A 27,185-nucleotide genomic window follows, 5' to 3' on the forward strand; every position below is an offset into this window, starting at 1 on the left:
TGTATGAAAACTTTCCCTGCTCAATCCTGTTTCCTTTCTTTTTTATCTTTTACTCCTAACTCTGATTTAGCATTTGCTTCCAGGAGGACCCAACTGGCACAGCTGGACTAGCCTTTACATACACTGTGTTTCTTTAATGTCCCTGTTGGTATCTTGCTGTGTGATCATTGCCAAACCATTTCTCATTTCTGGTTCTTTATAATGAAGACGCTTACAAATAAAAGTGATCCTTATGATAATTTAGTTGAACGTTCTAGAATTCTAATTAGAGTTGATGACTCTGTTAACCGATCTTCATCTGATGGGAAAAAAAAGTGATGACAACAAAGGTATTTATAAAAATATATTTCACAAAGTAGGAAACAATACAGGAGTTTCTCTGAATACAATACATGGAGTAAATAAACAATATTGCATTAAAGCAAAGTAGAAAATTAAAATGATCTGCATGTAGTACTTGAGTTTTATCATACATTTTCTACTCCTAAATGGCAGGTTTGCATTAGAAATTGAATATGCTCACATCTTCTAGTGCTGTTCTCTTTTGGAGTCTAAGACATTCTGTGCATCACCATGAAGATCAGGGAGAGAAGTGCTAAAAACAGAAGCAGTAAAATTATGTACAAATCAGTTCCTGCTCTAAAACTGTGGAGGCAACTTGAAGCATGTTTATTGGGCAGGGCATTATGTAGGCATCTAAAAGTCTAGAGTTTAAATATTCACATGAATCAATATACTTTCAGATGTTTGTGCTTGTAGTAAAAACACCAAATACTAGGATTATGAACAAAATAGAAAACAGTCCAAAAGTTTCTCTGGGAAAATGCTGTTCCTGCCATCACCAGTCACAATAACACTTTCTACTCTAAAGAGACTATTAGCTTCCCTTTTGATAATATTGCCTGCCATACTCATCTCATCAAAATGTACATGTATTAAACAGTCATTGTATATATATTTATATAAAACAATCTAAAGTATTATTAATGGATATAATTTAGGTTTTTTTCATATAGTCCCTTAATCTATAGATTACCAACCTTAATAAATAAAAGCATTAATGGACATCAATAAAATATTTATTTCGAGGATTAAACAAATAAATTCACGCGCTAGCAATAAAATCATCTGTCTCTTATGTAGTCCACTGTGTGACACAGTTTATCTTTGTGTCCTTGTGGGAGAAGATGAACCGGGGGGAATGAGTAATCCTGCTTCCAGAGAACAAGCCTGTTTGAATGGGATTTCTCTCCTCCCACTATTGAGTTGGCAGTCCCCACCCTGGAATGGATTACAAGCATGTGAATATTTTAAGGCTCGACACAATATTTAAAGATGCTATTCAGTCTCTGATGAATGGGGCCAACAATTATGTACAAGGTGTGGTCACTGTACCGTATAATCTAGGAGGCCTCCCAAAGCTCCAGAAAGTCAGAGTGTACAGCAGACCAAGTATTGCTTTATCATTTGTGGCGGGATCCTTATTGGTGAAGGGGAAAAAACCATTTGCATTTATAAAAATCCTTGCAGAAGACACATAGCAGTAGCAAATTTCTTGCAGGTCCATTTTTCTAAGAAAGCACCTTTTTAAGTTTGATTTTTTCCTCTTTTTAAACCATTTCTCTAAGGACGAGCCAGGATCCCAATCTCTGTGGTGGTCAGGTAAATATCAAATATCCAAAGACTTCTAGACACTCCACATACTTTAATTCACACTCCACAAGATTTATAACCTCCTAACATATACTTTTTTATTTTTATTATTACTTTTTTGGTTCAACATTAAAATGTAGTTGAGTTTATAGATGATTGGTGCTAAACTTGCCTCTAAAACAAATTGCCACATTGGTTGTATCTAAGGGGAGTGACCCTAGAATATTACAGAATGCTCAGTTCCCACTGATTCATTCATAATCCACTGTCAGGTTTCTTTGTCACTTTCACCGACAGAGTAGAGTTCGCCCAGTCTCTTAAAGCGAGGACCCCAGTCACTGAGGTAGTCAAAATTCTGATCCGAGTCTGAGGTGGTGGACTCCAGGGAGCTGAGGGAGCCGGCCACGGACCCTCGGCCTTCATAGCCATAAATCTGAATGGAGTCGTACGGTGGGGCTGTGGGGTCGTTATCTGCCTCGTGTAGCCGCACGTTTATAAATTCATCCACATCCACACCGCTCGGAACTGGAGCAAGCCCTTGCCTTGGCATAAATTGCAAATCTGGTTTAATATCTTTACGGGGTAAAAATCCATTAATTCCATCTGGGTTTTGTAAAGTTGCAATGTCAAAAGCCTCCGTGTCTTCTTCCCCTCCTCCTTCGTCATCGTAGCGAATGATGTTTTCTCGCACATCTTCATCATCTTTGATAATTAAAGGCTCGTTTTTATGTCGCCGCAGAGTTACAAACAGCACCACGATGACTACAGGAAAAACACAAAATAGCGATTAGCCAGACTCAGGTATAATTTCACAAGCAACGCATCGTGTATGTTAAGAGAGAGGGGCGCTATTTAAAAACTTACTGAGCACGTACCTTTCATGCATTCACTTGGGAATTAAGTGAAATACCTTTCTGAAGTATGAGCAGTGAATTTTGAGTGAATTCTATTCCAGGTTGCTTCTGTTTATTAAATGGTGATGAAGAAGCTGGGTTAAAAGCACAAGTTTGCATTTGTTTATGGTGAAAGCTACATTTGATACCGTTAGGAGCTCTAGAGTGAACGGCCCAAAAAGGGAAACAGCACCGATAGCATAACTAACTTGCTGTGTGTCTTGGGCAGTTCGTTCAGTACTTTTTGGCTCCATGACCCTCTTCTATAAAGAAAAAGGAGCTGAATAGATCATATTCAGTACATTTTGTGTTTTTTTAAAATCAGTCCTTCAAGACTCTTTCCAATAAAATAATGTCCATTCACAGATGAAATGATATATTAAGGTGTATGTCAACTTTGCATGGGCAACTTCTTCTCTTGTATGAAAGCTAGCACTCCACTATCTGGTAAGGTAGGACTACGGGTCGGGGAAGGGAGAGGAACACATAAAAAACTAGCCAGATCAGCCACACCAAACTTGGGCTAATGACGTTAAAAAAATGTGGCGGGAAACGATGATCAACTCAGGGTACCGGGTGAACAGAACAGATGTAACCAGGAAGGTAAAAACTGACGTAACCTTCATCTAAGGGCAGGATAAGATATAACTTTCCTTTTGTGTGTCTTCCTACTGTCTAATCTCATTTTTATAATTGGATTTTTTAGTAGAAAAGTTACAAAAACTTTTTCTTATTTTGCAATCTTCATCTAAATTTGATTGTAGTATCAAGAAAAATATCTGAGAAACAATGCAATTTTGAAGAAAATGTACTTTTTGTTTGCTTGGGTTTTTTTTTGTTTGTTTTTGTCTTACCAAATTTTGTGATTGGATGGACTCAGTAACCCAATCTATACCTTGTTTAGATAAAAGAGTATTTTGGACATATGTGTGCCCCCATTGAAGTAAACTGGTGTGTATCAGAAGATCTGGAGGCCTTCTAATGTAATAGTTGCTGTTGTAACCACATAAAGGTCCATCCCCACTTCCACCACCATTATGCTTAGTCTTTTCACCAGTGATGGGATTTAAAAAGGCACTGAATAGTTCTCTCCAATTGAATATTTACTATTACAATTCTTTTTTTTTTTTTCCCTTCTCTTAGTGACCTCAAAGCTTGGAGAAGTATATACAAAGGGATTTTTCTTCCAAAGAATGCTAATTAGGGTTTTCTAGGCTGGGTTAGGGTTTTCTGTCCTTCTTCACAGTCATTTATGAACCAGAAAAATGGTGACCATTCGGCTGTGAAGAAAATACATACCTAGCAGCAAAATGATGCATGCTAATATGGCAATTAAGGCGCCCATACTGAGTCCAATCGGAAGTACATAAGCTTCAACATTACAAGACTGGACAACACCATCACTGCTGCAGCCACAGACCCGGATGGTCAGGGTACTGGTGCTGCTCAGAGGAGGATTCCCGCTATCACTGATTATGATTGGTAAAAGATAGACTTCTTGCTTCTGGCGGTTGAATCCATTATGCTTTGCCAAAATGCTGAGGGAATTATCTGGAAAAAGTGAAAATTACAATAGTTTGCATCATTTCAAAACGGCTGCCCAAACAACACTTGTTTTTCTAGTTCATAAATCCTCTGCAAGCCTCAAGACAATCCCAACTCCACTGAACCACTCCAGCTCTCTCCCTCTCCCCTTTCCCACTTTCCCAGTTGGCATGGACCAAAACATCCACACTCTAACAGGTTCAGTAAGCTTGGTCTCAGGATAAACTAATTGTGTTTTACCACCACCTTGTAAATGCAAAAGATTTCTTTTACAAAAATGCTCTTCAAGTGTCCTTTTAGAAGACACAAATTACCCCAAGTCCCCATAAATAAGTTGAATGTTCTCTCCTTTGTCCTGATAATGCAAACGTGACAGAATTTCATCACATTTGAAAGTCATGTTTGAAAAGCTTTGTGTTAAGAGTAGACTATATGACAGTATGGCATACAAAACAATGCATTTGACTCCCACAGGTACCTAAAAACACTCATGCTCTAGAGCATTTTACACTAACACGTAACGAAAGTCCCATTTACTGCCAATTGGAGGAGATATGCCACATATTTTAAAATTCTGCAGAGAAGACCTCCAGTGGTTACACAAATAAGAATTAAGTGATGAAAAGTCATAGGAGCAGGTGGTCCATTTTTAATGTATTAATTAATCATATGGAAATGTATATTGGTTATCTGGAGCAACACTTAAGGACATTTAAGCAATACTTAATGGCATACTTCAGCTCGATATAGAACTGGCCAGTGAGAAGTGATTGGTCCCGTGGTAGCGCTATTGTTCTCAAAATTTCACCCCCAAAATGAACTCTTTATTGTCATTCGTCCCTATCTAATGAACTATAGCTATATATGTGTGTATATATGTGTGTGTGTATATATATATATATATATACACATATATATAAAAATTATTAATCTATTTTCTCATTTTGATTAATAAGAGACATAGGTCTGTTCAACATGGGAACACTGATTATTTCACACTGATATTCCAGCCAAAAGCAAATAAACATAACTTTGGTTAATGTGTGCAGTACAATTTGGGCAAAATTATTATTTCAGTTGGGATTTTTTCAAATATTGGCAAGTTTGCAGACCCCAGAACACTTGTCTACCTCGTTGTTGCATATTAAGGCAGGCATTCCAAACCATTGCTGTCCAGTTCCTGGTCATCAGTGTCCTACTGGTTTCCAGAATACACAAATACATGAATAGATATTCCACTCAAGTGATTTTAAGTAAATGTGTTAAATCTTCTGTACCATATAGTACTATACCAGAATTCAAAAAAAAGTGACATTCCCGAAAATAAATGTATAAATTATATTTGGTTTTGCTTTGTTTAAGATATATGTGGACCTACAATGCCTTGCTAGTAAGCAGTTAAAGAGAAAAGAAAAAGAAAAAACTCTGAGTTAACAATTTCTTTTTCTAAATTATTGCTGGTTGTGCCTCATTATTTAGTAATTTGAAGAGTGAAAAGAAGTCTCTAGTGGAAGTAAGCAGTGGTATTCCAAATGATCTAGTCATCTTTATTTCCATGACATAGAAGGAAATAGCACTAAGCTAAAAGCAGGAGAACACCATCTCAAAAAAGATACAGAATATATAGCTGTGTTACATTTCCAGAAAGTGTGTGACAAGACTGAATACAGTTAAAATTAGTACAAGGAACATTTGTGGGTGATTTCATATACCATAGTTCAAAACAGAAGATGGGAATTGTTCTTCAAGATGCAATTAATAAAATTACAACGAGGCTTTTGTCTTTCTGTGGTCAACATTATTTATATGAGAAACTATCTTTGCATATTCCCTCTTTAAAACGAACTATAATGATAATTTAGAAACGGCAGCAGAAGTATTACTCATTGCAGAACAAAACCATCTCCTTTATTACTTAGAAAAGCATTGATGGGTCTAAGACCAAACTCATACTCATTTTTTACTACTCCTGGTATCTGTACGTGTTGCTCCCTTTCTATATAAAGAAAATTACTGACTGAGTAAAGGGAGTCTATGAGTCATTTTTGCTAAAATTTACCTGCTACTTCCAGGCGGAGTCAGCTCCCTATTTGCCTATTCATTTTTTACCATATTTTTGATTGGAACTTGCATTTATTAATTATTTAGTTATTTCATTAGGCCAAATTGAATTGTCATTATTTTAACACTCAAAAAAACATTGAATATTAGCAGTTTCACACACTTCAAATTCATGTATTTGAAATACATGTTTCTTTCAATCTACATGTTGCAAATATCTTTAACAAAGTTCTGGTTTGTTTCTTTAAAACATATGATGCCTTTTCATTTTATTAAAATTTTAATCTCAATGTAGTCAATTTTATCCATCTCTTTAATGATTAATCATTTAGCCTTATTTTTTAAATTATTAATTATATAAAAATTAGTTCTCATAATGTTACCTTTCACATTTAAACAATTGTATGGAATTGGTTTTTTCTGTACTGATTATTGATTTTCCCAAGGTTAGTTATAGAATAACTTATCCCTTACCCACTGATCTTCAATTCTCAGTCACAAATCAATTTTTTTTTGCATCTTCATCCTTTTAGGCTCTCTATCATGTTCCAATGCTCTGTTTTTCTAATCCTGCATCAATACCGTGCTTTTTATGTATGAAAAATTTGTAATAAATTTCGATGTTCGTTAGGGTATTTTCCCCTGTCGTGTTCTTCTTTAGGAATATTTCAGCTATACTTGTTCATTTGCTAATCTCTGACACATATAGAAGAGATTATCAAGTTCTGTGAAAATTCCTATAAGAGTTTTAGTAGAAATTATATTAAGGTGTAAATAAATTGAGAGAACTGACAGCTTTATTATGTTTAGTCTTCTATACCAATATCGTGGTTTCTTTATTTTCTTTAATATATGTTAAAATGTTTTTATTTTGGCTACAAGAGATTTTCACATATTTTTTACACTTATTATTAGTACTGCATGTACTTTGTTTCTTTCGTAAACATTACCTTTTTAAAATTATATTTTCATCTCATTGTTCACCTGATTGTTTTATGCATTGATTTTAATTCTAGTAAACTTCTAAACCTTTTTTTTACTTATAAAAATATATCTCAACACAGAGATATGTGTGAGGAGCATGATAATATGAGGAACTCCACAGAATTGCTCCCCAGTGGAACTGGGGAGAATTATAAAATAACATTTAAAAAAATCAGTGTCTCTGGAAATGGTCCTGGAGACAAGCAGCAAATGCAGAAATGTTTATTCAAGAAAATCTATTAGAGTCTGGTAGGAACCTAGTTCCTTCATCCCTTCTCTCAGCTCTGCGAGATGGAAACTCCACTCCGAACGGGTTCAGCCAAGAACACAGGGCTCCCCCCACCCCACCCCCCCCCAGCTAGCAGTTGGAGGGCAAGGTGTTGCCAGTTCTCACCCTGCTCCTAGCTACCTATTGATCAACTGAATTCTGAATTGGTATGGCCAAGAAGAGGGGCTCCTTTCTTCTTCACAGCCTATACTTGTGCAGCAGAGGCTCTACCTTGGCAAGGCTTCACAGGGAATACAGGGCCGCAATTGTGCTTGCCCTGGACTGTAAAGCAGTGGTTTCACACTGGGAGAGCCAAGCCCAAAAGACTTGAGGCTACTGTTCCCTTGCATCAAGTGCCCGGCTCCTACAGTAGAGGCGTCACTCTGAGAAACCCAGCATAGTCTCCAATTCAGCTCCAAAGCCAATGGCTCAAAGTTTTGCCTCAGTGGAGAAGCAAAGAACCCAGGAAAGAGAGGCAGAGGAGGCTGCCAGGTTCAGAACAAATCTGAAACACTTGCTAACGGAACTACCCTTTTGAAGGAGCCCAAATTGGGTTGGATTAGTCTGTAGAACAATTTAGGGCCCCAAATTAAAACAATACAGAAATCATCTGGCAATCAGTGGAGTTTAACAACTTGGGTGTAGTCAGGGAAAGAGACAGTAAACCCCTCCAAAACCACTGCCATTCGAGGGTGACTGTGGGCATACCCAAGGCTGGGATCCCCTGAAGTGAAACATTAGAGGCTTAACACTGCAGAGGGGCAGTAGACTACTAAAGTAATCTAGCCGATCATTAAACAAATAAACAAGGAAATTACAGTAACAGGCCTTCAGTGAAAAGTCAATATCAGATTTGCTATAATATATTCTCTAAAAATGTCCAGTCTTCAACAAAAGATTACAGGATATACAAAGAAACAAGAAAGCACGACCCATAAACTAGAGCAAAACAAAACAAAACAAAAAAGCAGGCAAAAGAAACTGTCCATGAGAGCAAACAGATATCAGATTAACCAAAGACTTCTAAGGAGCCATTGTAAACGTGTTCAGTGAACTACAGTAAACCTCTAAAGAAGGAAATGAAGGAGTGATAACAATGTCATATCATAGAGAATATCAAAAAAAGAACATAATGGAAGATGTGGACTTGAAAAGTACAATAACTAAAATGATAAATTACAAACTCTAAATTTGAATTGGCAAAAGAAAGCATTAGTGAACTTGGAGCTAGATCAATAGAAAATATGCCAGCTGAAGAAGAATATAGAGAAAGAAGAAAGAAGAAAAATGAAGAGAACCTCAGAAAAATGTGGGACATCATTAAGTGCACAAATATACCTGAAATGAAAATACTAGGAGACAAAGAAAGGAAAAGAAAAAATATGGCTGAAAACTTCAAAAATTTTTGGAAACATTCGTCTCCACATTCAGAAAGCTCAACAACCATCAAGAACGTAAACAAAGAGATTCACAAAGAGACAGAAAGAAAAATGCTGAAAGCAAGAGAAAATTGACTCATCACTTCCAAGGGAACCCCAATAAGATTAACAACTAAATCTTTATACAAATAATGGTCACCAGAAGGAAGAGGGCTAACACATTCAGAATGCTCAAAGCAAAAACTTTCAACCAAGGATCACATATTCAGCAAAGCTATCTTTAAAAAAAATGAAATAGAGACATTCCCAGATTACAAAAAAACTGAGGGCATTTGTCATCAGCAGACATGTCTTAAAAGAAACAGGAAAGGAAGTTCTTCAGACTGAAAAGCAAATATCCCCAGATGGTAATTCAACTCCACATTAAAAACAAAGAGCATCTGGGGCTTCCCTGGTGGCGCAGTGGTTGAGTCCGCCTGCCGATGCAGGGGACGCGGGTTCGTGCCCCAGTCCGGGAGGATCCCACATGCCGCGGAGCGGCTGGGTCCGTGAGCCATGGCCGCTGAGCCTGTGCGTCCGGAGCCTGTGCTCCGCAACGGGAGAGGCCACAGCAGTGAGAGGCCCGCGTACCGCAAAAAAAACAAAAAAAAAAAAACAAAGAGCATCAGGAAAAGTAATTATGTAGTTATCAAAGACAGTATAAATGCATAGTTTTTCTCTTTTCTTAACTTTTAAAAAGCAGTTGTATAACACAATGCATACGTAATATATTATTGAGGATATAATAACTAGAAATTCAAAAGTAATGGTTTGGTATTCCAGTATTCTCCTTTCAGTAATGGATAAGAAAACTAGTCAGGAATAAATAGGGCAATAGAAGATTTGAACAACAGTATAAACCAAGTATACCTAACATATTTATACAACACTCTACCCAAATAGCAGAATAAATATTCTTCTCAAGTACACATGGAACATTCTGCAATGTATACTACAGGCTAGGCATAAACTAAATAATACAAAGTATTAATAATACAAAGTGCATTCTCTGACAGTAATAGAATGAAATTAGATATCAATAATGTAAAAAATTTTTGGGAAACTCATAAATATGTGGAAATTAAACAATGCATTCCTCAATAACCAATGATTCAATGAAGAAATCAAAAGGAAATTTTGAAAATGTGAGACAATGTAAGTGAAAATGCAGTCAATCATAAAGTAATGGATGCAGCTATAGCAGTGCTTAGAGAGATACTTATAGCTTTAAATGCCTATATTAATTTGTTTTTTCATCTTAACTATACTAACAAGAACCCCACATACAATTTTGAGTGTAAGAAGTTATGGTAGACACCTGTACCTTGTTCTTGATATTAAAAAAGAGAAAATAGCTTTTGACTTTGAACATTAAGATGATTGATGGTGTTTATTTGAAGACACTTTTTGTAAAAGTGCACCCTCATTTCTTTCTTTTTAATTTTTTCTTTTATTTGTTTTACAATGATGCAAAGGGAAAAGGCAGTCATATCAAGGATAGTAACTTAGCTGTTCACTACCTCTAAACTTGGCTTCAATTGTATTATTGTGTTACTTAAAAATCTTCTTTCCAGTCCTTCATATGTGCATGCATTTCCATTTTATATCATCTTGTTTTCTCTACAACCTAACCTGTTCTGTCCTTATGGCTTCTTCCCTTACTTATTATATTTAGTGCATTTATTTATTTTTCTTTTTGAGCATACCCAATATAAGAGGATACTTGGTAATGATTTACTAGAGAAAACACAGACATTTTCTAAAACTGAAAAATATATGAAACAAAAAGAGGAAATGACCATTGATTTTTTTTAAAAAATTAAATCTTTTGAAGTTGAGTATATAATGACAGAATTTGACAAAAGATAGAAAGATATTGTGCCAAGATCTATTTAAGAAGAGAATGGACCAAAAGCATTGGGCATTCTCTAGGGTGGACGAATATCCAGGTGGATAGACTAATGTCCATGGATATGCTACCCATATAGTGCAGTTGAGTTGCACTGAGATAGGAACATATCATAACCTTATCACCCAGTTCTCTGATATTCTCAGTAGGTGAAATATTTAAATGTTTGTATTCCCTATTATTTTTCTCAGTTACGGATTTTCCTGTTTTCTCATCCTCCTGGAATGTTTTGCTTATGAGCCTTACAACAAAGAGGATGAATGACTCTATTTTAAAAACCTTGCTTCATACTCCACACCCATTTGTTTCTGTTTAGGACCAACTGTTGAAGGAAAGATCATGAAGGGGAGTTAAAGTGGACAAATAGCACCAGGCATACTTCAAATGACGATATTCCTAAAGTAGTGGTTTGTTGCATTCCTTACTCCTTGTCTGAGTAATACAAGGTATATATCAAATAAATAGTAAAGAAAGGACCAGGTAAATAGTAGGTGCATAGGCTTGCTTGCTTTCAGATAGCACATTACAGTTATGCCGTCATGCATGAAACTTCTCTCAGATTCTGACAACAGATTAATTTCGAATAAAAATAGTTACTTGTATTCTTAGTTTTGTCGTTTTGTTATTCCAGAGCATTTGTTGTAATTTTACTGGAAATTGCTAGAGGCTGTTAACAAAGGCAGCCATTTTAAAATTAAGTGCTTAGAATTTTTATGCAACAGTTTTGACATTATAGATAATATTAAGACGAATAGAGAATATTCAATAAAATGTGTGCATTATCTCACTAAACTCTAAGCCCCTTGAGGGAGAGTAGCCTTAGTCACAGCTCTAGTCAGTCTCCAGCACAGGACTTGGCGCAGAGCAACATTAGTTGTTGACAATTAGTTGTTGACATTAGTTGTTGACTAATGACGACATTAGTCACATCGTTTAACCTACTTTTATTTGGTCTTGCCACTCTTCTTTCTCTCTTTGTTCCAGCCCTCCTGGTCTTTTCTGAGTTAAGGATTTTCTGTCCTCAGGGCTTTCATATTTGCTCTTTTTTCTGTCTCATAATCTCTCTATCCCTCCTCAGCCCTAATTTGAATTATTAAAATTTATGCATTCTTTATGTCTGTGCTTAAGTATCACTCCTTTGGGGAAATTTTCTTTTACTAGTTGTCCCCAATCTCCTCAGATAAATTAGTTATGTAATCTTCTAAAAACCTTTTTATTCTCATCAGAACACTTACCACAAAGAAATGATATCGTAATGGGGATATCATAGACCCTGGGGATACAGAAATAAACTAGGGAACTTCCAAGTAACAAATAACCAATTTATGATGCATAATGAATACTCAGCAAATATTTGCTGAATAAATGAAGAAGTAATCATTAGCCATATCTTGAGGGGCTCATATTTATTTCCGTTCATGTTATTTTGTCACGGGGGGTTATATGTAGTTCAAAATAAGTCAGTGAGAAGAATCAATTTCAGGCTTTTGGAAAGCATATATAGCCAGGGTCTTATATGGAATTTTAAAAGAGATATCGATGGTTTCCAAGTCTTTCCCTGGACATGCCTCATATCACGTAACATGAGCAATAAATTGAGATTGCTTATATTTAAGTAGAGAAGGCTCAGAGGGGAAGAAAAATTGCTCTAAAATATCTTAAATACCATCATTTAAAGAGGTGCACATCAGAATTCTACTGAGGAGTCTAGGAGGAATTTCCTCTTTGATTCTATATATATATATATTTTTTTTTGGTACGCGGGACTCTCACTGTTGTGGCCTCTCCCGTTGCGGAGCACAGGCTCTGGACGCGCAGGCTCAGCGGCCATGGCTCACGGGCCCAGCCGCTCCATGGCATGTGGGATCTTCCCGGACCGGGGCACGAACCCGTGTCCCCTGCATTGGCAAGCGGACTCTCAACCACTGGGCCACCAGTGCAGCCCTCCTCTTTGATTCTTGATATTCAGCCTTTGAATCATTTGGAATTGGAAATCAAAGGATATTTTCTCATAGAACATTAATATCCTTACAAGAAAAGTTTCCTTTAGCAAATAAGTCAATAAGTGTTTATTATAGACTGAAAGTTTGTGTAGCCCAATAATTCATATGTTGAAACCCTAACCCCCCCCCACACACACACCCCCAGTGTGGCTATATTTGGTGATGGAGCGTCTAAGGAAGTAATTAAGGTTAAGGAAGTTTGTAAGGGTGGGGCCCTGATACTATAGAATTGGTGTCTGTAGAATATAGAGACACCAGAGAGCTCTCTCTTTCTCCACCTGTGGGCAAACAAAGACGAGGTCTTATGGAGCACACCTATAAGCAGCCAAAAGAAGAGGGTTCAGGATGAAACACATCTTGCCCACCCTTTGATCTTGGATTTCCTCACCTCTGGGACTGTAAGAAATAGAATTGTGTTGTTGAAGCCACCAGTCTGAAATATTTTGTTATAGCAGCCTCAGCACACTAGATAGTGCTATGGTCACTTACTAATTCTATATGCATACTCCATGAAAAACTAAAAAGTCTATCTGAAGAGATAGGTGGTGCCTACCTGGATAATTCTTCAACTCTCTTTGTGTAATTTTCCCCACAGTCCTAAGTTCCTTCCTTCCTTCTGTCTTTCCTTCCTTCCTTCCTTCCTTCCTTCTATTTATTTTCTTTGGCCATTATTATTGCTGTTATTATTTACATATCCCATGTTCTTTCCCCATTGTCTATTTTTTTTTCCAGATAAAAGAAAGCAGGCAAATCTAAATTCTCTGTTTGTTTCAGTGCAGTTCATCTGTTGTTGTTGCCCCATTTATTTGAAATCATGGAGTTATGGCTTTTGTTTATCCTGTTACATGTAAGCAAAAGCAACAAGGAGCCAGAATTAATCAAGGCACTTGCCAGACAAATGTTTATGACAAAGGAATAGATGAAAAGAAGATCAGTAGATATTATGCCTTTTTGAGAAATGTCTCCTGTCATTTGACTTGCAAATTTAATTCAAATTTTCTTGGTCAAATCAAATGGAATGAAAATGGCAAGAAGGCCAAAACCAAGGGAAAATGATACTCTGTTCAGTAGGTATGGACAAGAGATTTAATTAAGTTCTTATCATTGTGTTGTGTCTGTTACTTCTAAAACCCTAGCAAGGCAATAAAGATACAAATCCATGGATTTCAGCATACTAGATAATATGCATATATAATATCTAATATCTAGGAACGTGAAGCAAAGATCATAACATCTACACTTCATTCATGTATTTTTACTCTAAACACTAAGTCTTGTTGGAAACAATCAGGCTATAATGAATTAATAAAAATTAAGACTCTGTGAAGCCAGTCTCCTCCAGTACCATTATAATTTCCTACGTAATTCATTGAAAGTATACCAACATACTAAGTCTGCAACATGCAACTGGATATTCTGAGTCACCTAATTAGACCATTTGTCATTCTTTTCCCTTTTTTTTCTCATTAGATAGTGCACCATGCCACCTGATGTCAGTAATCTCAATATTTATATGAATGTTGACTCATTACCAAATCTCCTAATATTTAATAATAAAGTATGTATATCTAGCCATAAATGTTGACCAAGGTTTACTTTGGCTTTAGAAAAACTGTCACTGTGAATTCTTTTAGAAGTTCCTAGACTAATACCAAAGTTAATGTTTAGTCAACATTTTACAGTTACATATAGAATAAATTAGTGCCTTTTTAACAGAAAAAAACTTATTCCACTATAACCATGCAGCACTACAATTCTATAAATATATGAAAGATTGACATTTTGCAGAGGAAATGTACAGAGAGTGGGCTATGCTTTTCACTTGACAAAAGTTAGGACTCATTAAAGTAATCTATGAAATTTAAGCATCTTCTAAAATTCTTTAAGAATCTACATATACTGTTCTTAAATGGCTAATATAAGAGGAAATTTTTTCTTAGATCTTATGAAGATGGTGTTCAATGTAGTGGTCTGAATGGTGACCTCCAAAGAGACATGTATATGTCCTTTTCCTTGGAACCTATGAATGTTACCTTACTTGGAAAAGGGTCTTTGCAGATGTAATCAAATTAAAAATCTTGAGATGAAGAGTTCATCTGGGATTACCTGGTGGGTCCTAAATCCAGTAACATGTATCTTTAAAAGAAAGTCCAATAACATGTGTCCTTATAAGAATAAGTCAGAGAGAGATTTAACACAGAGAAGAAGGAGAGCGAATGTGACCACAAAGGCAGACATTGACGTGATGTGGCCCCAGCTATGGAATGCCTACAGCCAAAAGAAGCTGCAGGAGACGAAGAATGAATTCTCCTCTATGGTTTCTAAGAGGGAGTGTGGTCCTGCCAGTACCTTGATGTCAGACTTCTGGCCTCCAGACTGTGAGAATACATTTCCGTTGTTTTAAGCTTCCCTGTTTGTGGTAATTTGTTATGCAAGCCCTAGGAAATTAATACAGTCAATAAATCTGATTAAATATTATTTACAGAAGCAAGGTAGGCATTCTTATGGCCATTTTACCTATGAGAAACAGGTTTTTTTGACTGATAAAAGGTTTCTCAGCTGACAGTTAAGAATTACTAGCAAGTCCAATGTATTTCTACACTTTCTCTGTCATCTTAGCAAAAGTCACCTCAGGAAGCAAGGAGAAATGGGCTCTAAGAAGGTTATATTAAAGCTCAAGGTTAAGATAAAAAAGGGAAAGTGTGTGGAGGAGGTTTTTCCACACCATGACACCTTTATCAGAGACAAGGTAAAAACTAAGTAGTCGAGGCCACTGGTAGGCAGAAATATAGTATTGTAGAGGCATCAAAAGGTATTCAGGGCAACACTCTATCAATCTAAATCCCGTATCTTGAGACTCAATATAACATAGTATAGCATAGCATAGCATAACCTTGAATTAATTATCAAGAAATAAGCATTTTCGGTGCCAGAGAGGAATGCAAGTATCTCAAAGTCCAAGTTCTATGCTAGACATAATCACACTGCCCAAAGTCTTCTGAGTTTGATGATTTTTCTCCTGCACTTAATTTGCATGCTTGATCTTACTCAAAATGTTCCATGTCTGTTCTGTAGATCCCTTAGAACTCAGAGGAAAGGCAGATTTATCTCACTCCAGGCACCAGGGGATGAGAGATGAAGATTAATATTACCTTCATTTTATCTGAGAAATGCCTGCATTAACTAACTCACAAAAGTGAAAACTATACCAAGACCCAATTTCTATTTTGTTTGAATGGAAATTTAAAGTTTTTATAAATATCAACAGATCTGGAAAATAATATTTCTTATCTACTTGGATTTACACAGAACTGAAAAATGCATTAACATTTTTTAAGTGTACAGCTACTGAGGGGAAAAAATACAAAAACAAAACAGAGAAATACCAAGGTCTTTAGTGGAGTTGTAAACATTTCAGAAATTAACCTAATAGTGGTTAAAAATCCAGACATTGGAAAGCTAGCATTGTCAGGAGAATGACTTTTCTACCACATCTCTATTGATTGAATAGATATCTCTAAATATTTAAGAAACTGGGAGTCAGAGATTAATTCATTTGCACTGGAGCTGATAAGTTTTTGCCCATTAACACACTTGTTATATAGGGTAGTTAGACCAGGAAGTGAGACGATTTTAAAACAGCAGTTAAAGTGAAGCATACATTGTGTATAAGATATGGAAATCATTAAATATAGTGAATAGAGAGCTGAGGATATAAAAGAAAGGAAGTACCTAAAGTAGTTTGTATTCTAAATAACCTGCTTTGATTTGAAGGAGGTTAAGTATCCCTGGAAATCATCACTTTGGTAGACATCATCATCTTCCTGAAGATTTTTAAATTTGCACATATGAAACTAAGACCTAAGTGTCTTTAGATCTTAGTTTCATACGTGCAAATGGTTTCTTAGGTTCCTAAGAAACTAAGTGAAAGCCACCAAAAATTGTACAAATTCATTTTCCTTTGCCATCACCCATGCCTCCATCTTAATGTCTTTCAAATCCACACTGACACGTTCAGTTAATTCTCTCAGTTATTCAGTTCCTCCTGTCTCCAAGACATCGCTGTCAGAGGAAAGTCTTCTTTGGCACATATTTACCCAGCATGCTGCTATACAGTCAGGTGTGATGGTTTTCTGCCTCAGCAACTGAAAGATCCTTGGATGCAGAGATTTTGTCTTCTTTAGTGAATGCATCCTATTGACTATCGTATGTGTCACCGTATAGCAATCTGCATGGTAAGGTTTTAATTAATCCTTGTTGAATGAACACATGGATGACTTTTTAAAATGATTACTGATCTCAAGGAACTTCTGACTCAGAAGGGGAGAGAAAATAACATATAACTAGCCAAAATGTGAGTCAGCTGATAGTCATTCTCTAGTTGTGAGCCCTGTCCTTTGGTCTCTGCTCCTATACCTCGTGGTCCACTATGCCATTTGTACCTTGATTTAAATTTCTATTATCATAGATACAAATGAGGGATGCTTTAAGGAAAGAGTGGCATGTGGGCTGGGTTTAGAGGAAAGGGCTGGTTTGTTAAGCTGGGGAAGTGCAAAGAACGGCATCCCTTCTTGTCCCTATAATTCTCATTTTTCTGTTCCATAACATTCTGTCCTCATCATTTTTTTCTAACCTCTTTATGATCTGTTTGAATCTGATTCACTTACCTGATTTCAAATACCAGACAATATTTTTCTAAAATCTTAGCCCTATGTCCCCTCCAGTTACCTACTGGGTACATCCACCTGGATGGTCAGTGCCACAAATTCAGTCTTTCAATAGTGGAACTAATAATATGTAATGCCTATTCTTCTCCATTTCTAAAAATCTCTTTCTTGATCCAATTTCTCATATCATCTTTCTGGTTACATGATTTTATACATCTTTCCCCTTGTATCCAATAAGCTCACATCTTCGTTTTCAATGTAGGGAAGTTCTGTCATCCTTTAGTAATCAGCTGAAATTTTACTCTTTCCTTTATGAAGGAGGCAATAGGAACAGACAGACTCCTAAGGATTTTGGAGTATCTAACTCAGAGACGGAGATTTGATTATAAAATGAGTATAAAGCAAATATGGTTTTAGTTAGTTTGTTGAATAAATACATAATAGTCATCAGTGAATATAAGTCAACATGTAACAAGAGACTCAAAACGCAAAGCAGTACCTTGAGAAGTCCAAAATGTATCCAATGCTACAGAAATAGAATGCAGTGAGAGGATCTTACATCACTAATGATACATACATTATTACATTCATCTTAAAAATAAAGTGCCTATCATATACTAGGCTCTGATATATTTGGTCCATCTTGACACTCTAATTGTCAAGCCTGTTTAACGATCACCTGTGTCTGAGCAAATATTCGCACAAACAGAAGCCAGGTGAAAAATTCAGATACAAATATCTGTCTGAGCATATTAAAAATGCATATTCTTGGATTTTATTCTAAATTAACTGAATAAGAATTTCTGGGGCTAGGCCCTGGACATCTGCATTTCAAATAAATTTTGTTTGCATAAAAATCTTCTGGGATACCTGAGAGCCATTCTGCTCTATTCTATTTCCTCCCTTAGGTGTTAGCAGTGGTTAATGGCTTGGCCCAAGCCCTCAGAGCCTCCACTGGGGAAGCTATTATGCTCCGGGTTTTGTAATCCAGCAGGGGTAGCAGCTAATAGCAATTTTCCTGCATAATTCCTTCTTTTCTGGTTTAGTGGTAAAATAGCTGCTAAAAAAGAAGGGAAATGATGCAACAAAATGTGGCATCCTACAGCGAGCTGCAGTCCAGTGTTTGTCCTTGAATCATTTTAAAGTTTAATATGTTATATTAAAACAGCTGGCTAAACATATATCTTTGGGCGGAAGTCTAAATATACAGTGAAGGCAAGAAGAAGGCAGTTACGTAGATAAAATTGTCATTCGAGCAGTGGTCACATTACCATTCCTCCCAGGTTACGGGGAATGGCACGTGCTTTTCAATCTTAAAATCCACATTCTTTACAGTCTTGGAAATAGTACTGTTTTGATCATTCAAAAATGACTTTACATTAAAGGTCAAACTGATTTGCTTTTCCTCAAATTCACCCACATATTAACAGGTTAAAATACAGATGGAGAGAGCAGAAATAAAGTGATCGAAGAAAAAAGATACCTGTGTAGGTCACCCTTATGATTGAAATAGAAATCACATCAAACTCATTCAAACTCTTTTTTATTGAAGATGTAATCTGATAAAACTTCCTATTGTTATACACTGTAGAGAAATCTGAATACATTTTGAAGTCATGCATGATTTCATTTTAATACTTTCTTTTAAAATAAAAGGAATTTTTTGATGAGTCTTTTAAAATATTCTCAAGATGGTATTTGATGTTCCAAGCTTACCAGCCCCCATTGACAATGAATGTGTGGTATCTTCTAGCAGTGGGCAGTGATATAAAGATCCCTACCATCAGATTCTCCGCATTTTGGAATTATAAGAGGTATGCTTAACAAATAAAGAGAAGTTTAAGGGAATTTGTTCCCTTTTCAACTTTGTAATTCCTGAAAAGTTTATATTAGATGTAATTTCTTTAGGCTGTGTATTCAGAATGCTTCAGAATGTCATATTAGATAATGTTCAGGCTTTGGAATCATTCCTAATTGTGTTTACACCCTAATTTCATTACTTACCTAGTTGCATTTTAAAATAATTTCCCCAAGGTCATAGCAGGTACTCTTATTGTGCCCAAATTACTAGTTAAGGAAATGAGGGTCAGGAGGCCTTTGAGGGATAAATGTGTTTTTTTATCTAAAGTATATTTTCAGGGTCTGAAGTGTGCAGATAATGACAATAGTCATTATTATTAATATATGTAAGATTATCAGTTACTTTAGCATTGAAATAAAGCAAAGCATTGCAATCTTTTAAGAATATTTGGATTTCATACTTTCCAATGAATTTCTACTTGAAAGCCTCAAAGATGAATACAAACTAAATTATAAAATAAAATATAAGGTAAAAAAATAAAATACATGTTAAAGAGTGAGACTCCACTTAAATTAAAAGAGTGTTTATTGTAGGTCAATTTTATGTCAATAAAAGATGATTTTTAAAATCACATAACACTTAATTTAAAACATCTGCCTTTCCCAGGCTTGGTTTTGCTTCAGGCTTGGAAGACAGCCCTCCAAAAGTAGGATATAAATTGTCTTCTGTCTCTATCCTTCTGCTTCCGCTTTCAGTCAGGTATCTGCTATACGTAATGGTGGCTTCCTTGTGAACTGTCCCGGAGAACACACGAATCGAAGAAAAGGGTATAATCTTGCATGGCTAATATAGCTATAATTTGTCGCTGATGCCTAAGAGTGAGATATAAAGTGCTAGTATTTTTTTAACATCTTTATTGGAATATAATTGCTTTACAATGTTGTGTTAGTTTCTGCTATACAACAAAGTGAATCAGCTACACGTATACATATATCCCCATATCCCCTCCCTCTTGCGTCTCTCTCCCACCCTCCCTATCCCACCCCTCTAGGTGGTCACAAGTACCAAGCTGATCTCCCTGTGCTATCCAGCTGCTACCCACTAGCTATCTATTTCACATTTGGCAGTGTATATATGTCCAGGCCGCTCTCTCACTTTGTCCCAGCTTACCCTTCCCCCTCCCTGTGTCCTCAAATCCATTCTCTATGTCTGCGTCTTTATTCCTGTCCTGCCCCTAGGTTCATCAGAACCATTTTTTTTTTAGATTCCATATATATGTGTTAGCATACGGTATTTGTTATTCTCTTTCTGACTGACTTCACTCTGTATGACAGACTCTAGGTCCATCCACCTCACTACAAATAACTCAATTTCACTTCTTTTTATGGCTGAGTAATATTCCATTATATATATTGCCACATCTTCTTTATCCATTCATCTGTCGATGGACACTTAGGTTGCTTCCATGTCCTGGCTATTGTAAATAGTGCTGCAGTGAACATTGGGGTACATGTCTCTTTTTAAATCATGGTTTTCTATGGGTATATGTCCAGTAGTAGGATTGCTGGGTTGTATGGTAGTTCTATTTTTAGTTTTTTAAGGAACCTCCATATAGTTTTCCATAGTGGCGGTATCAATTTACATTCCCACCAACAGTGCAAGAGTGTTCCCTTTTCTCCACACCCTCTCCAGCATTTACTGTTTGTAGATTTTTTGATGATGGCCATTCAGACCGGTATGAGGTGATACCTCATTGTGGTTTTGATTTGCTTTTCTCTGATGATTAGTAATGTTGAGTGTCCTTTCATGTGTTTGTAGATAATCTGTATATCTTCTTTAGAGAAATGTCTATTAAGGTCTTCCACCCATTTTTGGATTGGGTTGTTTGTTTTTTTGATATTGAGCTGCATGTATATTTTGGAGATTAATCCTTTGTCTGTTGCTTCATTTGCAAATATTTTCTCCCATTCTGAGGGTTGTCTTTTCGTCTTGTTTATGGTTTCCTTTGCTGTGCAAAAGCTTTTAAGTTTCATTAGGTCCCATTTGTTTATTTTTATTTCCATTTCTGTAGGAGGTGGGTCAAAAAGTATCTTGCTGTGATTTATGTCATAGAGTGTTCTGCCTATGTTTTCCTCTAAGAGTTTTATAGTGTCTGGACTTACATTTAGGTCTTTAATCCATTTTGAGTTTATTTTTGTATATGGTGTTACGAAGTGTTCTAATTTCATTCTTTTACATATAGCTGTCCAGTTTTCCAGCATCACTTATTGAAGAGGCTGTCTTTACTGTATATTCTTGCCTCCTTTATCAAAGATAAGGTGACTGTATGTGCATGGGTTTATCTCTGGGCTTTCTGTCCTGTTCCTTTGATCTATATTTCTGTTTTTGTGCCAGTACCATACAGTCTTGATTACTATAGCTTTGTAGTGTAGTCTGAAGCCAGGGAGCCTGATTCCTCCAGCTCTGTTTTTCTGTTTCAACATTACTTTGGTTATTCTGTTTCCATACAAATTGTGCAATTTTTTGTTCTAGTTCTGTGAAAAATGCCATTGGTAGTTTGATAGGGATTGCATTGCATCTGTAGATTGCTTTGGGTAGAATAGTCATTTTCACAATGTTGATTCTTCCAATCCAAGAACATGGTATATCTCTCCATCTGTTTGTGTCATGTTTGTTTTCTTTCATCAGTGTCTTATAGTTTTCTGCATACAGATCTTTTGCCTACTTAGGTAGGTTTAATCCTAGGTGTTTTATTCTTTTTGTTGCAATGGCAAATGGGAGTGTTTCCTTAATTTCTCTTTCAGAATTTTCATTGTTAGTGTATAGGAATACAAGAGATTTCTGTGCATTAATTTTGTATCCTGCTACTTTACCAAATTCATTGATTAGCTCAGTAGTTTTCTGGTAGCCTCTTTAGTATTCTCTAAGTATAGTATCATGTCATCTGCAAACAGTGACAGTTTTACTTCTTTTACAAATGAGATTCTTTTATTTCTTTTTCTTCTCTGATGGCCGTGGGTAAAACTTCTAAAACTATGTTGAATAATAGTGTTGAGAGTGTGCAACCCTTTCTTATTCCTGATCTTAGAGGAAATGCTTTCAGATTTTCACCATTGAGAATGATGTTGGCTGTGGGTTTGTTATATATGGCCTTTATTATGTTGAGGTAGGTTCCCTCTATGCCTACTTTCTGGAGAGTTTTAATCATAAATGGGTGTTGAATTTTGTTGAAAGTTATTTCTGCATCTATTGAGATGATCATATGTTTTTTATCCTTCAGTTTGTTAATATGTGTATCACATTGATTGGTTTGCGTATATTGAAGAATCCTTACATTCCTGGGATAAACCCCACTTGATCATGGTGTATGATCCTTTCAGTGTGCTGTTGGATTCCGTTTGCTAGTATTTTGTTTAGGATTTTTGCATCTATGTTCATCAGTGATATTGGCCTGTAGTTTTCTTTTTTTTGTGACATCTTTGACTGGTTTTGGTATCAGGGTGATGGTAGCCTCGTAGAATGAGTTTGTGAGTGTTCCTCCCTCTGCTGTATTTTAGAAGAGTTTGAGAATGATGAGTGTTAGCGCTTCTCTAAATGTTTGATAGAATTTGCCTGTGAATCCATCTGTTCCTGGGCTTTTGTTTGTTGGAAAATTTTTAATCACAGTTTCAATTACAGTGCTTGTGAGTGGTCTGTGTATATTTTCTGTTTCTTCCTGGTTCAGACTCAGAAGGTTGTGCTTTTCTAAGAATTTGTCCATTTCTTCCAGGTTGTCCATTTTATTGGCATATAGTTGCTTGTAGTAAGCCCTTTTGATTCTTCGTATTTCTGCTGGGTGAGTTGCTACTTCTCCTTTTTAATTTCTAATTCTGTTGATTTGAGTCTTCTCCCTTTTTTTTCTTGATGAGTATGGCTAATGGTTTATCAGTTTTGTTTATCTTCTCAAAGAACCAGCTTTTAGTTTTATTGATCTGTGCTATTGTATCCTTCATTTCTTTTTCATTTATTTGTGACCTGATCTTTATGATTTCTTTCCTTCAACTAACTTTGGGTTTTTTTGGTTCTTCTTTCTCTAATTGTTTTAGGTGTAAGATTAGGTTATTCATTTGAGATTTTTCTTGCTTCTTGAGGTAGAATTTTATTGGTATAAATGTTCCTCTTAGAACTGCTTTTGCTGCATCCCATAGGTTTTGTGTCGTTGTTTTTTCATTGTCATTTGTTGCTAGGTATTTTTTGATTTCCTCTTTGATTTCTTCAGTGATCTCTTGGTTATTTAGTAGCATATTGTTTAGCCTCCACGTGTTTGCATTTTTTACAGTTTTTTTCCCTGTAATTGATATCTAGTCTCATAGTGTTGTGGTTGGGAAAGATATTTGATAAAATTTCAGTTTCCTTAAATTTACCAAGGCTTGATTTGTGACCAATGATATGTTCTATCCTGGAGAATGTTCCATGAGCACTTAAGAAGAAAGTGTATTCTGTTGTTTTGGGATGGAATGTCCTATAAATATCAGTTAAATCCATCTTGTCTAATGTGTCATTTAAAGCTTGTGTTTCCTTATTTATTTTCATTTTGGATGATCTGTCCATTGGTGAAAGTGGGGTGTTAAAGTCCCCCACTATTATTGTGTTACTGTCGATTTCCCCTTTTGTGGCTGTCAGCATTTGCCTTATGTACTGAGGTGCTCCTATGTTGGGTACATAAATATTTACAGTTGTTATATCTTCTTCTTGGATCGATCCCTTGATCATTATGTTGTGTCCTTCTTTGTCTCTTGTAATAGTCTTTAGTTTAAAGTCTATTTTGTCTGATATGAGAGTTGCTACTCTAGCTTTCTTTTGATTTCTATTTGCATGGAATATCTTTTTCCATCCCCTTAATTTCAGTCTGTATGTGTCCCTAGGTCTGAAGTGGGTCTCTTGTAGACAGCATATATACGGGTCTTGTTTTTGTATCCATTTAGCCAGTCTACGTCTTTTGTTTGGAGCATTTAATCCTTTTACATTTAAGGTAATTATCAATATGTATGTTCCTATTACCATTTTCTTAATTGTTTTGGGTTTGTTTTTGTAGGTCTTTTCCTTCTCTTGTGTTTCCTGCCTAGAGAAGTTCCTTTAGCATTTGTTGTAATGTTGGTTTGGTGGTGCTGAATTCTCTTAACCTTTGCTTGTCTGTTAAGGTTTTAATTTCTCTGTCAAATCTGAATGAGATCCTTGCTGGGTACCGTCATCTTGGTTGTAGGTTTTTCCCTTTCATCACTTTAAATATGTCCTGTCATTCCCTTCTGGCTTGCAGAGTTTCTGCTGAAAGATCAGCTGTTAACCTTATGGGGATTCTCTTGTATGTTATTTGTTGTTTTTCCCTTGCTGCTTTTAATATTTTTTCTTTGTATTTAATTTTTGATAGTTTGATTAAAATGTGTCTTCACGTGTTTGTCCTTGGAATTATCCTGTATGGGATTCTATGCACTTCCTGGACTTGATTGACTATTTCCTTTCCGATTTGTGGGAATTTTTCAACTATAATCTCTTCAAGTATTTTCTCAGACCCTTTCTTTTTCTCTTCTTCTTCTGGGACCCCTATAATTTGAATGTTGGTGCATTTAATGTTTTCCCAGAGGTCTCTGAGACTGTCCTCAATTCTTTTTTTTTTTTTTTTTTTTTGCGGTATGTTGGCCTCTCACTGTTGTGGCCTCTCCTGTCGTGGATCGCAGGCTCCGGACGTGCCGGCTCAGTGGCTGTGGCTCACGGGCCCAGCCGCTCCGCAGCATGTGGGATCTTCCCAGACCAGGGCACGAACCTGGCGTTCTCTCAACCAGGCGTACTCTCAACCACTGCGCCACCAGGGAAACCCGTCCTCAATTCTTTTCATTCTTTTTTCTTTATTCTGCTCTGTGGCAGTTATTTCCACTATTTTATCTTTCAGGTCACTTATCCGTTCTTCTGCCTTAGTTATTCTGCTACTGATTCCTTCTAGAGAATTTTTAATTTCATTTATTGTGTTTTTCATCATTGTTTGTTTCCTCTTTTGTTCCTCTAGGTCCTTGTTACACATTTCTTATATTTTCTCAATTCTATTTCCAAGATTTTGGATTCTTTCCTATCATTCTTCTGATTTCTTTTTCAGGTAGACTACTTACTTCCTCTTCATTTGTTTGGTCTGGTGGGTTTTTACCTTGCTTCTTCATCTGCTGCATATTTCTCTGTCTTCTCATTTTGTTTAACTTACTGTGTTTGGGGTCTCCTTTTCACAGTCTGCAGGTTTGTAATTCCCATTGTTTTTAGTGCCTGACCCCAGTGGGTGAGGTTGGTTCAGTGGCTCATGTAGGCTTCCTGGTGGAGGGGACTGGTGCCTGTGTTCTCGTGGGTGGGACTGGATCTTGTCTTTCTGGGGGGCAGTGCCACGTCCAGTCGTGTGTTTTGGGATGTCTGAACTTAGTATGATTTTAGGCAGCCTCTCTGCTAATGGGTGGGGTTGTGTTCCTGTCTTGCTAGTTCTTTGGCATGGGGCATCCAGCACTGGAGTTGCTGGCCTTTGGATAGAGCTGGGTCTTAGTGTTGAGATGGAGATTTCTTGTGGAGCTCTTGCCGATTGATATTACGTGGGGCTGGGAGGTCTCTGGTGGTCCAATGTCCTGGACTCGGCTCTCTCATCTCAGAGGCTCAGGCCTGACACCAGCCTGAGCACCAAAACCCAGGAAACTTTTCTAGGCCTTCTTGCCTCTGGCAGCTCTATCTCTCTTTGTAAATTCTGATTCGTATTTGTAAGCCACGCGAAAGTCTTGCCAATCGCCACCAGCCCTGGCTCTGCTTGTGCCCTCAGTAATGCCGCAGACAGAAATCGCTAATACTTTTACTTACTGGGACGTTTCATGTGTTCTTCATTCCCCCACTGGCAACCTCCAACTTTAACTCATTTGATGCAAAACATTTTTCCCTAAAAAATCTCCAGTTCGGCTCTTAGGCTAATCTTATTTGGGTCCCTCATTTTTCTAGGACTGAGTTTTTTTTACGATGATCCCACAGCCGGTTGCTATGTTATATAAATTAGAAAGTGGCACCCCATATCAGTGGATAAATGACAATAACACCCAATTTTGGAAAATTAAAAATTTAACTGGCTCTCAAAATGAGGTTGAGATGGGGTTTTAGCCTCTATGTCAGCACATCTATTCATCATTTTAAGGTGATGGGATTGTTCTAAAATTAGATGGTGGTGATGGTGGCACAACTTTGTACATTTACTAAAAAATCACAAAGATTGGAAGAGTAGTTGCAAAGTCAGCATCATGACCTTAAGGCCAATCCACAAAATGTTCTTGTGAGCAATACTGTGCATGGATTGACAGCTGACAATATTTGGCTTCTGAAATTAGGAGAGTCCCATATGGTTATCTGGATGATCGTACCAGTATGCATAAGACTTTGCAAAAACTATAGAAACATTCATTGAATCTCTGGAAAAATAATCTCTCCAAGTAAAGAAGGATAAGCTTCTGAAGATATTCCACAGCTTGAAAAATAGATATTCACATGACTCAATAGGTAGATCCTGCTGTTTAACTTGCCTTTCTATAACAGAAAAAGAGCTTATTCAATCGATTGTGTGTGTGTGTGAAAATCTGAAAAGAGTCACAGCATTTTTCCTTTCATGAGAAGCCATTTAAGACTGAAAACAATTTCTGTGGGCATTTAACAGCTCATTACTTTTTACTGATCAAAAGCAATGAGAGTTTATTTATTAGGAAAAATAGTAATTTTATGTTATTTTTTAATTTGAGATGGAAAATCTTAAAAATCTAAGGATAAATGAAACTGGTTCAAAAAGACTCCCAAGAGATGTCATGTGTGGATTTTCTGCTAATTGCTCTGCATTCTTACTTTTAAAAACTCATTTGCCAAGATCTCAATACCCATGGCAATATGTAGAAGTGATGCTTTAAATTCTTGAGTTACTTTTGTTATCATGTTTAGGCAGTTGAG

The 27,185-nt window shown here is 36.5% G+C and overlaps 1 protein-coding gene across 4 annotated transcripts in view; it reads right to left on the minus strand.

The window, feature by feature from the left end:
• Positions 1 to 336: 336 nt before the first annotated feature.
• Positions 337 to 27,185, minus strand: part of CDH8 (cadherin 8) — a 380,312-nt gene continuing 353,463 nt past the window's right edge. For 3 of the 4 annotated variants that reach the window (XM_060288665.1, XM_060288664.1, XM_030863783.2), the window contains 2 exons: positions 3,846 to 4,097; positions 337 to 2,415 (listed from right to left, as the gene is read on the minus strand). In XM_060288665.1, coding sequence (XP_060144648.1) covers positions 1,922 to 2,415; positions 3,846 to 4,097 — 746 coding nt within the window. In that variant the 3' untranslated portion in view covers positions 337 to 1,921. The remainder of the gene's footprint in view (positions 2,416 to 3,845; positions 4,098 to 27,185) is intronic. The other variant, XM_060288666.1, reaches the window with a different exon arrangement.

Source organism: Globicephala melas, chromosome 19, assembly GCF_963455315.2.
Source record: "Globicephala melas chromosome 19, mGloMel1.2, whole genome shotgun sequence".
NCBI lineage: Eukaryota > Metazoa > Chordata > Mammalia > Artiodactyla > Delphinidae > Globicephala > Globicephala melas.